We start from the raw sequence: 13,695 nt of genomic DNA, 5'->3' as shown, positions 1-13,695 counted from the left end.
ACATGGGGTACCGGTACCGAGTCGATGTGCTGGGATACAGGTTAGTTGAGGTCATTTGTACATGTAGGTAAATGGAGCTCCTTGTGGTAAACATGTTTGTCCTATTTGTTGATGCCCTCCGTCACGAGGGGACAGGGAAGGAGGGTGTATAGTATGTGAGGAGGCAGGATGTTCAGCCTCTGACCCGTTGAAGTCCTCTAGCAGACAATGCCAAATCGTGAGGCCTTTGGTGGTTTTAATGCACAGGGTATATTCTCACTGTGCATCCTAAGACCATGAACCATTCTGTGCAACAATAGGTTTCTAACTCTAGGGCCCCTGAGAATTCTGCTGTGAAAACACACTCATTCACAGTTTGTTTGGCTTACACTGTTCTCCCCACCAAACCTCCAGCCCTGATAGCAGCAAAGGTGCTACAACAATGTTCTGTTATTAGCATGTTGATATTGCTGACAATGGGATAGGAGATATTGCTAGTCCTCCACTGGACACTCCATTCAAGGCAAACGTAACTGACTACATTTGATTACAGAGTGGAAAGGGGGACCAGAACATTGGTTAGAGATCCCATAGCGACAGGAAGTGCCTACGGTGACATCACCGGCACAAGGGTCGTGTCAGACGGTTAATTGCGTTCACATGTGGGCATTATGTGAGGTCAGTGACTCACAGTGCAGCGTTTCGCAAGCCAACCAGTGAAATGCACCACCACTAACTAGGCCTACCCACTCCATGTTGTAGTAGATACATTCACATGCACATATGGTTGATCAGATGCATTACTTGTATTTTCTATTTCCATGTGAAATACAAAACAAACATTGTTCCTTGTGAGGTGTGAGGTTGTGGTGCATGTGACTTTGAAAGGGTGTCCGTGTGTACTGTTTATACGTGTGTGTGTTTTTTTTAGGTACAGTATAGGTGTGAAGATTATGGAATGGGTTAGGGTTGTTATTTTTTATGTAGGTGTTACTAGGTGATTTTTTTGGTTTCTAGGATATAATATGAGCTGGAGACACAGACCCCCACTGTGCCATGTGCGCTATCAACCACTTAAAAAATAAAAGTTTAAAGTGAGTGGGTGATGCCTCCTCTGAGCCTGCATGTTCGCTCAGCTACTGTTCTTCCGGTAGAATGTACCTTTCCCTAAAGCCTCTGGCACCAGAACGTCAACTTCCTGTAAGTTCCTTCAACTTCCTGCCACCTGAGGAAGACACCACTTAGGATGTGTTCCAAACTAGCCTCACATGACCTTCGAGTGGTGTCTTGTTGAGTTTGTCATGTAGCAAGTAGCCAGCAGCCAGCAGGCCTAGTTAAGCCTTGGTGTTTGTATTTCTGTCCCACTGCATTATAGATTCCAGTGGGCTTGTTATGACAGTTAATCATCCAGTCGCTACCTGCCTTTGGTCCTTGCGTCTGAACGGGGGTTTGTTTTTTTTAGCATTTTGGTATGACTGTAAATGTCACCATGGTATTTAAAGCCCAACGGAGCCATTCTGTGGTGAATCATTTGAGTTGTACTGAAGTCTAAGAGCCTATTTCCATACGTCATGGGAAGGGGAGTTGAAAGCGTGTCCTGTCTCTTCTTTCAACCTCTGTTGTCTTGAGCCTTGGTGGCCATTCGATATGGAGCTCATTGTGGTGTGGTGACATCATTCCCCAACTGAGAGGGAAGGCTGGAACAGGGTCTGTAGTTCATCTGAGGTTGGCCTATACAGAATGGCGCTGCTCATATCATCGTAGAGAAGAGGATGTCATTTGATATTCGATTTCCGTGGTGCATCCTGTCAGATTTCATTTCAGGAAAGGAAAGGCAAAACTCTATTGATATCTATCCGTCTTCTTCTCCTCTTTCAGTCCTGAGAGATTCTCAGCTGCTGAAGACCTCAATGATACACTGAAGGACACTGTAGGAAAGATCTGTATTGATACATTTATTCCTTTACTGGTACATTGATCTGGTCCATCCATATCTGAAGTTTTTGACTCCAGAACTTTCACACTAGTAGACCGAAACAGTTGGCAGTGCTCCTAATCTCTTCCTAGTCATTTGTATTCAGGACAAGTGTAATTGGTTTGTTATTGGGGAGGTTTAGCTCTTGTGTTTTTGGCTCATGTAAGGTGTCGGTAGAGAACAGAAGAGACAAACGCTTCAGTTAATCAACATGCCTCGATCATTACCAACCAGCTGGGCACAGTTCTGGAGATCTCTCTCTCTCGCTCCACTCTCATCAGCTTCCTGCTCCAGTCAAATATAAAGGAGAGGAAAAGAGAGAGAGAGAGAGAGAGAGAGAGAGGGGAAGAGGGAGAGATGTAATTGAGTATCTATAGTCTTGGTGATCTGGAGAGGTGGCAGAAAAGTCGACACTTGAATGTTTCTTATTGTCCTATTAGACCCCAGGTAATTATCATGTTATCACAGGGTCGTGAACCAATCCGATTCCTCCTCCATGCAGAGAACCAATGTAAAAGCACGGGATAGTGTTTATGAAGCAGACACCTAGTGGGTTTCACCTACTGCACTGGTATGACTCCAGCCACCCAACTTTTCTCTGCTACCGCACGGCAAGGGGTACCGGAGAGCCAAGTCTGTGACCAAAAGTCTTTTAAAGCTTCTACCCACATGCCATACGACTGCTGAAGAGTTAATCAAATGGCTACCTTGACTATTTGCATTAATCCCCTTTTTATTTGCACTAACTCTCTTGCACACTCACTGACTCTACCCACACACTCTACCCACACACTCACACATACTCTACTCCAACACACATATACACACACATACACACACACTACATACGCTCACACACACACAAAACACAAACACACACACAACTCACACATAGACACACTTTCACACTCTTCACATACGCTGCTGCTACTCTGTTTATTATCTATCCTGATTGCTTAGTCACTTTTACCCATATCTACATGACAAAAAACGACCGTGCCCCTAACATAGAAATCAGAATGTTTCAGATTAAAATAACGTACTGAACAATATGTGTTATTAAATGTGCTAACTATAAGCTTCTGCTGCTCTATACTACAATTGTGCAGATTTCTAGTTTCCACCTTCATCCTTTGCCTATATTAACAGTATTGCAAACATGTTTGGTTCCTAATATTAACAGAAGCTGTGTGTCGTGATATTTTTATGGTGCTTTATTCTAAATAACTACACAATTGGTGACTTATTTTTTTTTTATATGGTATTGTCGTCAGTCTTAATGAAGAAATTACCAATGATCCATGTTTCAGATTAAGAATGTACAGTGCCTTGCAAAAGTATTCGGCCCCCTTGAACTTTGCGACCTTTTGCCACATTTCAGGCTTCAAACATAAAGATATAAAACTGTATTTTTTTGTGAAGAATCAACAACATGTGGGACACAATCATGAAGTGGAACGACATTTATTGGATATTTCAAACTTTTTTAACAAATCAAAAACTGAAAAATTGGGCGTGCAAAATTATTCAGCCCCCTTAAGTTAATACTTTGTAGCGCCACCTTTTGCTGCGATTACAGCTGTAAGTCGCTTGGGGTATGTCTCTATCAGTTTTGCACATCGAGAGACTGACATTTTTTCCCATTCCTCCTTGCAAAACAGCTCGAGCTCAGTGAGGTTGGATGGAGAGCATTTGTGAACAGCAGTTTTCAGTTCTTTCCACAGATTCTCGATTGGATTCAGGTCTGGACTTTGACTTGGCCATTCTAACACCTGGATATGTTTATTTTTGAACCATTCCATTGTAGATGTTGCTTTATGTATTGGATCATTGTCTTGTTGGAAGACAAATCTCTGTCCCAGTCTCAGTTCTTTTGCAGACTCCATCAGGTTTTCTTCCAGAATGGTCCTGTATTTGGCTCCATCCATCTTCCCATCAATTTTAACCATCTTCCCTGTCCCTGCTGAAGAAAAGCAGGCCCAAACCATGATGCTGCCACCACCATGTTTGACAGTGGGGATGGTGTGTTCAGCTGTGTTGCTTTTACGCCAAACATAACGTTTTGCATTGTTGCCAAAAAGTTCAATTTTGGTTTCATCTGACCAGAGCACCTTCTTCCACATGTTTGGTGTGTCTCCCAGGTGGCTTGTGGCAAACTTTAAACGACACTTTTTATGGATATCTTTAAGAAATGGCTTTCTTCTTGCCACTCTTCCATAAAGGCCAGATTTGTGCAATATACGACTGATTGTTGTCCTATGGACAGAGTCTCCCACCTCAGCTGTAGATCTCTGCAGTTCATCCAGAGTGATCATGGGCCTCTTGGCTGCATCTCTGATCAGTCTTCTCCTTGTATGAGCTGAAAGTTTAGAGGGACGGCCAGGTCTTGGTAGATTTGCAGTGGTCTGATACTCCTTCCATTTCAATATTATCGCTTGCACAGTGCTCCTTGGGATGTTTAAAGCTTGGGAAATCTTTTTGTATCCAAATCCGGCTTTGAACTTCTTCACAACAGTATCTCGGACCTGCCTGGTGTGTTCCTTGTTCTTCATGATGCTCTCTGCGCTTTTAACAGACCTCTGAGACTATCACAGTGCAGGTGCATTTATACAGAGACTTGATTACACACAGGTGGATTGTATTTATCATCATTAGTCATTTAGGTCAACATTGGATCATTCAGAGATCCTCACTGAACTTCTGGAGAGAGTTTGCTGCACTGAAAGTAAAGGGGCTGAATAATTTTGCACGCCCAATTTTTCAGTTTTATATATTTTTGGTTTTTATACCAAAAATACAGTTTTATATCTTTATGTTTGAAGCCTGAAATGTGGCAAAAGGTCGCAAAGTTCAAGGGGGCCGAATACTTTCGCAAGGCACTGTATTACGAATTCTTATAAACAAGGCTAACCCTCTTCTGCCGTATGCATAATTCATAAAAATATGCCTAAATAACGTACACTAAATAAAAAAATTATCCTGAGCTATGTGGACTGTAAGTGGTACCTACAGAGAACACGCTTCTGTGAGACTGCAACTGTAGTGTCAAGACATTAGGTGGGCATTCCTGAGTAAGTTCAGCAGGAGATAAACCATAGCAGAAAATGACAGTATTTTGCCCATCCCCGGGCAGGCTTGGGTAGAACAGGTTAAGGCATTTGTCCTTGTGTTTGTTCCCTGTAAACAAAACTCCGAGGCTACACTGCACCAAGAGCCCAGCGTCGAGCCTTCTTGTGAGCAGACTCGTTTACAATGTCTTTAAAGTTTAATTTACTAAGCTAACTGGTTTTGCAGCTAACTGGATCGCAAGGCTGTTCAACCCGTCTTGGCTCATTGTAGATCTTAGATAGTTCTTTACAAGTTTCAGCTTACTGAAGGCACGTTCCCCTCCAGCAACTGTTACAGGCATTGTGCAGAAGATTCGCGGTGCAACGCACACCTCTCCATAAATGCTCTGTCGCTGCATCTCGTGGATGGCATTTAGGGGCTCTTCAGGACAAAATACCATCTGAAAAAAAGTGGCACCATGTATCGTCTTTATATGTCGCACTTCATTTTCAAATCCACCTGTGAGATCTTTTGGAGTACTTGCTTCTCAATTTGTGGCAAGATAAACTAATTTGGTTTTCAATCATTTTCCTAAATGTAAGTGTTGGTGAAAACTCCTCGCATACTGCTGCAATCGTGTGGAACCGCATGTCCAAATTACTGATTGTCAGGTTAGATTACTCGTTGGTTATTACTGCATTGTCGGAACTAGAAGCACAAGCATTTCGCTACACTCGCCTTACCATCTGCTAACCATGTGTTATGTGACATACAATTTGATTTGATTTGATTATACTATCCAGAGCCATATAAAACACTGTGTTGCGAAATCCAGTGTCTGACTTCTGTTCACCTGCTATGTCATCTTCAGTCTCATCAGGGAAACGTTTTATTTTTTTTCTGGCTGCTCCTCTGTTCGTGGTGAAACTGAGTCGTTACACCCATTTCATTTGCCACCGTGGAGGCTTCTGACAGAAGAGCGTCCCCATTGATTACGCAGAGCCTGTATTTCTTTGCCTTGAGTGTGAGCTGCTTCAGTGTCCAGAGAAATATTTCCTGACTGAAGAATTAGGCTTCCATTCTCAATACACTGCAAAACGTTTACCCAGAAAGTGAGCAGGAAGATTGCCTTCTCTGGCCACAGTGCTTGGATCATCTAAAACCTCGTCTTCCTCACTTCGAAACTGTCCATACTCTTCCTTTCTTTCATTGCTTGCTTGTTCAATCTCTTCTGTCACTCCTTCACTGGCACTGCTGCTACTCTTTAGCTCCTCTTCCTCCTCCCTGCTCTCCTCTGCATCAGAGTCTGTCTGACAGCTTTCTGCTGAGATCCTGCCTACCTGGGGCTCTCTGGGCACTAGGAAGTGAGTACACAAAGGGAATGCTAGGTTTCATGTTCGCTCCTACAAAAAGGTTACCATACTAAAAATCTACTACGGAAAGAAAATACTTTTTAACAGTATATATATCAAATAGAAAACGTATTTAAGTCTGTCTAAGTCATCATGTGCCTTACTTTACAATGTAAAAATGGTTTAGTTATGCTGCTGCTGCTGCTACAAAACAACTGCCTCACCTCCAAGGTCTGCTGTTTCAACTTCATGTAGTCGGCACACGTTGGGATTTTTGTCTACAGCAGTAGTAGTAGTAGCATCTACAGTATGGGTAGGTAGGCTACATTTTAGGTTTTAATTTTAGTCTAGCTAGCTAACAAATGTCACGCAAATATTGGTGAATACAGTTATAATAATATCTAAATAATAGCTAATTAGCTAGCCATAGCTGGTAGCTCATCATCATCATGTTAATAATTACTGCTCTGACTGAGCCGAGTGAGTCCACTGTAGGCAGCTAGCTACCTGTAGCTAGCAAGCTGTCAAGCAGAAAGATGCCTGATCTGATTATGGTTATACGTTTTAATTTTCATCACAGATTTTTTTGTCTAACATTTTTTAAACGATAAACAAATCATTTTCAAAAAATGTAGGGACCCTACCAGGCTAGGGCCCCATGAATCATTCATGTCCCCCCCCCCCCACCCTTTTCTTACTTTTTAACTCTGCATTGTTTGGAAAGGGCTCGTAAATTAAGCATTTTACAGTAAAGTCTTCACCTGTTGTATTCGGCGTATGACTAATACAATTTCATTTGATTTGAGCAGTGTTATACTATCACGGATGGTAACAGACACATGATTTTTAAACAACTTGCATGGTTCTATTTGGAAACCTAAATGGTACCTTTTATGTGTGTGTGCGTGCGTGTGTTTCAAGATGATGTGCTGAGGCACTGGGCCTCAAACATGCATGCACGTACACACGCACACGCACACACACACACGCACACACAAACACACAAAGGTTCCTATATGTGAAGACTGCCTGCATGGTTTCTGTGGAGCAACATTTATATCTACCTGGTGCTTCAGGCGCTATATAAAACAAAGCTCAGCGAGCAAACCCCTGGGCTATTTTTACCAATACAAAGTTGCATCTCTAAGACTGTTAGAAGTCTTAGCTGTACTCTCACAAGCGCACAATGGAGTTAGTGTGTGTGTGTGTGTGTGTGTGTGTGTGTGTGTGTGTGTGTGTGTGTGTGTGTGTTTGTTTGTGAACGAGCGGTTGATACGCTCCAATCATATGAGGGGTCGATATAAAGACTCAGATGTTCTATAATAAAGTGCAGTATGCTTTGATGTCGCCCACAGATGATAAACTGATCTGGCTCATTATCTCTTTAAGACAGATCACTCTCGGTTCCTAAAAATTCTATTCAGCTTCTTTTTTTCTTCTTGCCCGAGTAGATGGACTGTTACAGTAACCTCTCAGTGGGAGGTCGCAGTGGAGAACAGCCCTGACTGTTGAGAAATTCTCTCAAGCAGCTTCAGTTTCATGATTTATGAGTGGAAAAGCTATGATTGCGCCAGATTTCTCTTTCTTCACACATTATGAAGGAAAACAGAGGTCAAGGATGGTGTTTTATTCTATAATACAAAATAATTAGATGTATTTATGAAATGTGTTAATAATAAAATGTAGGATCAGATGTGGGAAAATCCAGTTTGGTGTTGACACAGTGGGGTCTGGTCCGGTCAGGTGTACAAGAACTGAAATCCCCCCATTCCAACCCCCAACAAGGAAAACACAACACACATTCCAGTGCTGAAAACCTGCCTCCCCCTAAATTCACCCTCAGACGTTCACCCTGTAACCTCTCTCATTCTCTCTCCTCCTCTCTTCTTTCTCCCTCTGTCTTTCTCTCCCTAGGTGACATTTACGAAGAGGAAGTTTGGCCTGATGAAGAAGGCGTATGAGCTGAGCGTGCTGTGTGACTGTGAGATCGCCCTCATCATCTTCAACAGCACCAACAAGCTGTTCCAGTATGCCAGCACCGACATGGACAAGGTGCTGCTCAAGTACACGGAGTACAACGAGCCCCATGAGAGCAGGACCAACTCTGATATCGTGGAGGTGAGTCCCCGGACACCGTACACACCACACATGTTCACACATATACACACACACATGCACGCGCACACACACACACACACACACACACACACACACACACACACACACACACACACACACACACACACACAAATTGATACTCAATGACCATAGACTACTAAAGAGTAAGGCATCCATCCAAAGTGTACAGACAACTATCCCTTGGGCTATGTCTTATAGAGACAGGCCCCTATAGCCCGTGGCATCGGTAAGGCCCCTATTTCCCCTGGCATTGGTAAGGCCCTACAGCCCCTGTGAGATTTAGCCCATAGTTAGTGTCCCCTTGGCATTGTTGTGACTCGCGCTCCAGGGGATGTGTTATCCTAGGTCGCCGTGGCGTGGACATGGGTGATGTAAGCCTGGCTCAGGAGGACGTTAAATGGCTGTGTCAGGTGAGCCGCACACCAGGCCGCGGGGACAGGCCAACATGCTCCAACGTGATCAACGTGACCCTGGTTACACAACAGTCACCATGCTGATCTGCCTGACCCTGGTGGCCCACATACAAACACATATGCACGCACGCACACACACACACACAAGCGTGCACACACACACACGCGCACACACACACACAAACACACACACAGTGACTTTAGATTACACAAAGGTTCCCTCTTAAACCGACACAGGCACCCGAACACACAAACACACATACCTGGCTGCACACACAGACACGCAAAGATAACATGCGAGACGAACCCTTGACACAGAAGTACAGGATCATTATGTTTTAGGGAGACATAAAAGAGAAGAAGAGGGTTATTTCTTAGTGAAGTTTACTGACCGCTCCAAAAGTATTAAAGATTACACAGAATAATGAATGCATGCTCCATTGTTGTTGTTGATATACTTACCATTTCAAGTAAAAAAGGAACATATCCTACTTGGAGTAGCTTCTATCAAAAGACAGTGCACTCAAAGCATTCTCCACATTAATGATGAACACATAGACACACCAGACCGTATTCATAAGCATAGAATGCATTTAAGGAGGCATGTACCATATATCATGTTGGTAGCCTTAAGATATGCTCTGCTTGCTATTTGAAACGTACTCTTACCAGACGCATTAGATTATGTTGGTTAAATGCATTGGTCATATGCATTGCTATGTATTAATTACTGGAAAATTATACATTTCAGTGGAATTTATTTTAAGAACACATTTTATCCAGTAGGCCTAGATACGGCCCATCTATAATATAGTATTTACATATAATGTACTGTATGTAGTACCCCCAAGGCCTCTTTGTGTTCTTATGAAATACCCTAATTCCCCTACCATGCAGCGGCATGTAATTCATGTCCAACTACACGCAGAAAGATAACAAGCCTGCTCTCCGTGTCATTTATTTTACATTAACAAATTTAGCAGACACTCGTATCCATATCATAGCCTACATATCCAGTCTCTGCATATAAGCCCTTCGGCAACTGTAGTCGGTGTATTAGTCTCTCCTACAGAGACCGTGAAGAGAGCCGTCACATGTTTCAACAAGCGCCCGTGACCAGACCTGCAGGGGCTTTGAAGCGCTCTATTAGCCGAGTGGAGGATGGCTAACGCATAAACAGCTGTGTCTGAGGAGCACACTAAAGAGTCTAGCGGAGTAGTGCTGTGGCTCTGGCTTCTGTGATCTCGAGGCGGACATGGGTTCCGCTCGCTCAGACCGGACTCGCAGCGGGAGAAATCGATCTGAAGAGGCCATAGCCTTAAGCCGCGGCGTGGTAAAGGGATTGGCCACAGGGCACCCGCGAGCACGTTTAACGTGGGAGGTGGGTGGGTGGGGGGGGGGGGGGGGGGGCTGGATCTCTCCTGCCAAGCCTTGTGTGCCGCTGCTAAGTTACGTCACAGGTGGAGGATGTGGGGGGGTGTGAAGGGGGGGGAAACAAAGGAGACTTCCTGTTGGGTAGGAAGAGCAGCGCATGGAGACAGGAGGACAGTAGGACAGGGAAGGCCGGTCGTAGCAGGAGGGTGTAGGCCAAAGACCAGATAGCAATATACTACCATGTGATGTAGTTGATATTAGTGTATGACTATAGATCTGCAACTGATCAGATATAAACACAAGCACACACACACACACACACAAACAGAGCATCTCAGTGTTTTGCGATGGGCTGCTGTGCCTGGAGGTGTAGTGGGAGGAGAGGCAGTGGTAGAGGAGCACAGTGCAGCGTGTGGGCGGCTGGCAGACAGGCCTGCTACATTAGCAATAAAGCTCTATGTAATTATCATGTCTTTGGTTGATAATTAGCGTTGTTGGGAGAGTGGCACTGAGCGGGTTGCACAGCCTCTCCAGCTACAGTATGTTTAAAAGGGACTCCAGGGCCCTCTCTCTCACTCTCTGTTTTTTTTCTCCTCTCTATTCTTCATTCATCTGGTCGTAACTTTGTTCAGTAGCTGCTATCAAGCTAATCAGGGCCGTGCACAGACCTTTTGGGGTGCGTGTGATTAAACAAAAAAAAGGGCACCACCCGCCCAAAACAAAATTCCCACAACCACGGTCACAGACTCATTGAGCAATTAATACAAGAAGAGTGGGACAATTTGTTCAGTAAAGTATTTTGCAAAACTACTTTGAACTGGAATAAATGCTGGACATGTTAACAATGACCAACACATTTCCAGTCAAAATAAAAAATTGTAAGAAATACTGTACAGATTTAAGATATTCATTTGCTCACCCTGTTGCAGGAGAAAATGTAGTGTATTTTGAGGTTTAAAGAAGCTTCTGAAGTTTGTAATTTCCACTTAGAAATTTCAGACTTGATTTTCCCTTACGAAAAGTGTATCAACCCCAACGAAAATGTCCATGAATTATAATCCGTATAATAATTAACATTTCCTTTTGTAGAAGGATATTTTTCCTGCTGTAGCAAACAGGCTCAAATCACTTAGGAGTCTGGGCGCAATTTAGATTTTGGCCACTAGATGGCAAAGTTTTAGACTGATCCAATGAACCATTGCATTACAGTTCAAAATGCATCAAGTCTCCCCAAATGTGCCGTATTGGTCAATTGATACATTTGTATAAATACAGAGAACATACATAACTACAGAGAACATACAACAAGTATATGGTAATAAAAAATGTAAGTTTACATAAATGATGGATAATTAGCTTCCCTACAGAAAAGACACTAACCTTCACACATCTAGATGACCAAAATCTAAATTGCGCCTAGACTCCTAAGGGATATAATGGCCTTTCTCTTGCATTTCAAAGATGATGGAACAAAAAATACATAGAAAACACATTTCTTTCTTTGTATAATATTTTACCAGATCTAATGTGTTATTTTATCTTACACGTTCTTCTAACTCTGGCCTCTCAAACCAATGTGGACATTCTGGTAATATCTGAAACTTGGCTAAATAATAATCCAACTGTGCCGGGTACTGATACGTCTCTGGCTGGCTATACGGATTTTTTTACAGAGTGTGCAGAGGTGGAGGTGTTTCCATATTTAAAAAAGACAACGTAAATGTGTCTGTATCCCTGTCCCTAAGCAATTTGTTCATCTAGTCCTAAATGTGAGCCGTGGTAATAATGCCCAACTCCAATTAGGGGAGGGGTGGTAGGATTAGTGGAAAATAATAAAGAAGATAAATATATTTTTACAATATATATTTAAAATAATATATATATTTAATTTTAAAATGATATGGGGTATTGGAAATGATGCAGACAATTAAATTGATAGAAGCCACAATCTATCTGCAATATTAAAACTCATCTACCCTCTATAAAAAAAATATTTAATAAATAATAATTCCCAATTTACGCCAGTGGGAATTTATCGCCCTCCCTCTGCCTCAACATGTGCCCTTAGCCAATTGTCTGACTTGCTATCTAACTATGCTAAATCTGAACTATTACTTTTGGGTGATCTTAATCTGGATTGGTTGATGCCAGCTTCTGATAGGCTGAAAGATATCTGCGTTACGCTAAATCTAGCTCAATTGATAACTGAACCAACTCGGCCCAACTTTGAACACCCTGAAAATTCTACAATATTAGATATATTTTGACAAATACTCCTGTAAGTATACAGCCAATGGAATCTTTGCTCATGAGTTGAGTGACCATTGTCCCATTGCCCCATAAGAGATGCAAAGCTACCTAAATCTCACCCTCACATTATTACAAAGAGAAAGTATAGGAATTTCAATGAGATACAATTCTTGTCTGATCTGGGATTGTGTGAAAAGGGGCTGTGTCAGATATCACTGACTTGGATCAGGCCCTAAATTGTTGTACTTTTTTGCTCAACTCTATTGCAGATAAGCATGCTCTGTTAAAAAAAACAAAGGGTAAGGGATAGAGCTAATCCCCCGTTCACGCAAGAACTATCAAATAATCTTCAGAGAGAAATTTAGCTCAAATTTGGGCTAAGGCCGACAGATTCTACGTCTGACTGGTAGTCCTTCAGGGGCTTGAGAAATAGATGTCTATCCCTGGTTAGAAAGGCAAAATTTGTATCCTTCTTGAACTGTGTATCTGAGAATGGTGGGAATCCAGATGACTTCTGGAAGATAGTCAAATCTCTCTCTAAAAAAAAAAACTCCAACCCCTCATTACCCCAGCAGGTTATGACAGCCTCTGGTCCCATAACAGATAAGATGGACATCTGTGGTGCTTTTAACAACCAATTTGCCTCAGCGGGCCATCTATTTGATCAAATTGCTTCTGAAAACTCTGATTCCAGCAGAGGGAGTTTACTCGCCTGAAGTCAGGTCGCAGAGAATGATACAATCCCAGGTACACATTCCTAACTTTAATTTAAGTAATTTGATGTCTATGATGTACAAGTGCCTTACTGAAGATCAAGGTAAAGGCTGACTCACTTGATCCCTTGATCCCACTCTTCAGTGAGATTATTTACAACCCCCCCCCCCAAAAAAAAATAATTGGGGGGGGAAATTATACCACCACCGAAAAGGGCACTTTTGAGACTGGAAGGGCAAAGGGACATGTGCTCTACACAAGTAGAGCCCTATCTGTGCATGTGCCTGATGCTAATCCACGAGGGGGAAGATTGAAATAGACAGAAGAGGGAGAGAGAAGAGAGAGGAAGGGAAAGAAAGAGAAGAGGGAGATAGAGAAGGAGGTTGTGAATGGCTCGATGACTCACTTAGGGAAAACTGTCTCAGTTGAGGATGACACGACCACAAATATA

The 13,695-nt window shown here is 42.7% G+C and overlaps 1 protein-coding gene across 8 annotated transcripts in view; it reads left to right on the top strand.

Moving 5' to 3' along the window:
* The window catches only part of LOC139390170 (myocyte-specific enhancer factor 2C-like), a 95,426-nt gene that overhangs the window by 48,610 nt on the left and 33,121 nt on the right, over positions 1-13,695 (top strand). For all 8 annotated transcript variants that reach the window (XM_071137398.1, XM_071137396.1, XM_071137403.1 and 5 more), the window contains exon 3: positions 8,269-8,472. In XM_071137398.1, coding sequence (XP_070993499.1) covers positions 8,269-8,472 — 204 coding nt within the window. The remainder of the gene's footprint in view (positions 1-8,268; positions 8,473-13,695) is intronic.

This window comes from Oncorhynchus clarkii, chromosome 30, assembly GCF_045791955.1.
Source record: "Oncorhynchus clarkii lewisi isolate Uvic-CL-2024 chromosome 30, UVic_Ocla_1.0, whole genome shotgun sequence".
NCBI classification, from domain to species: Eukaryota; Metazoa; Chordata; class Actinopteri; order Salmoniformes; family Salmonidae; genus Oncorhynchus; species Oncorhynchus clarkii.
Note: the sequence above shows the minus strand (reverse complement) of the source record. Positions and strands in the feature narration are given on the sequence as shown.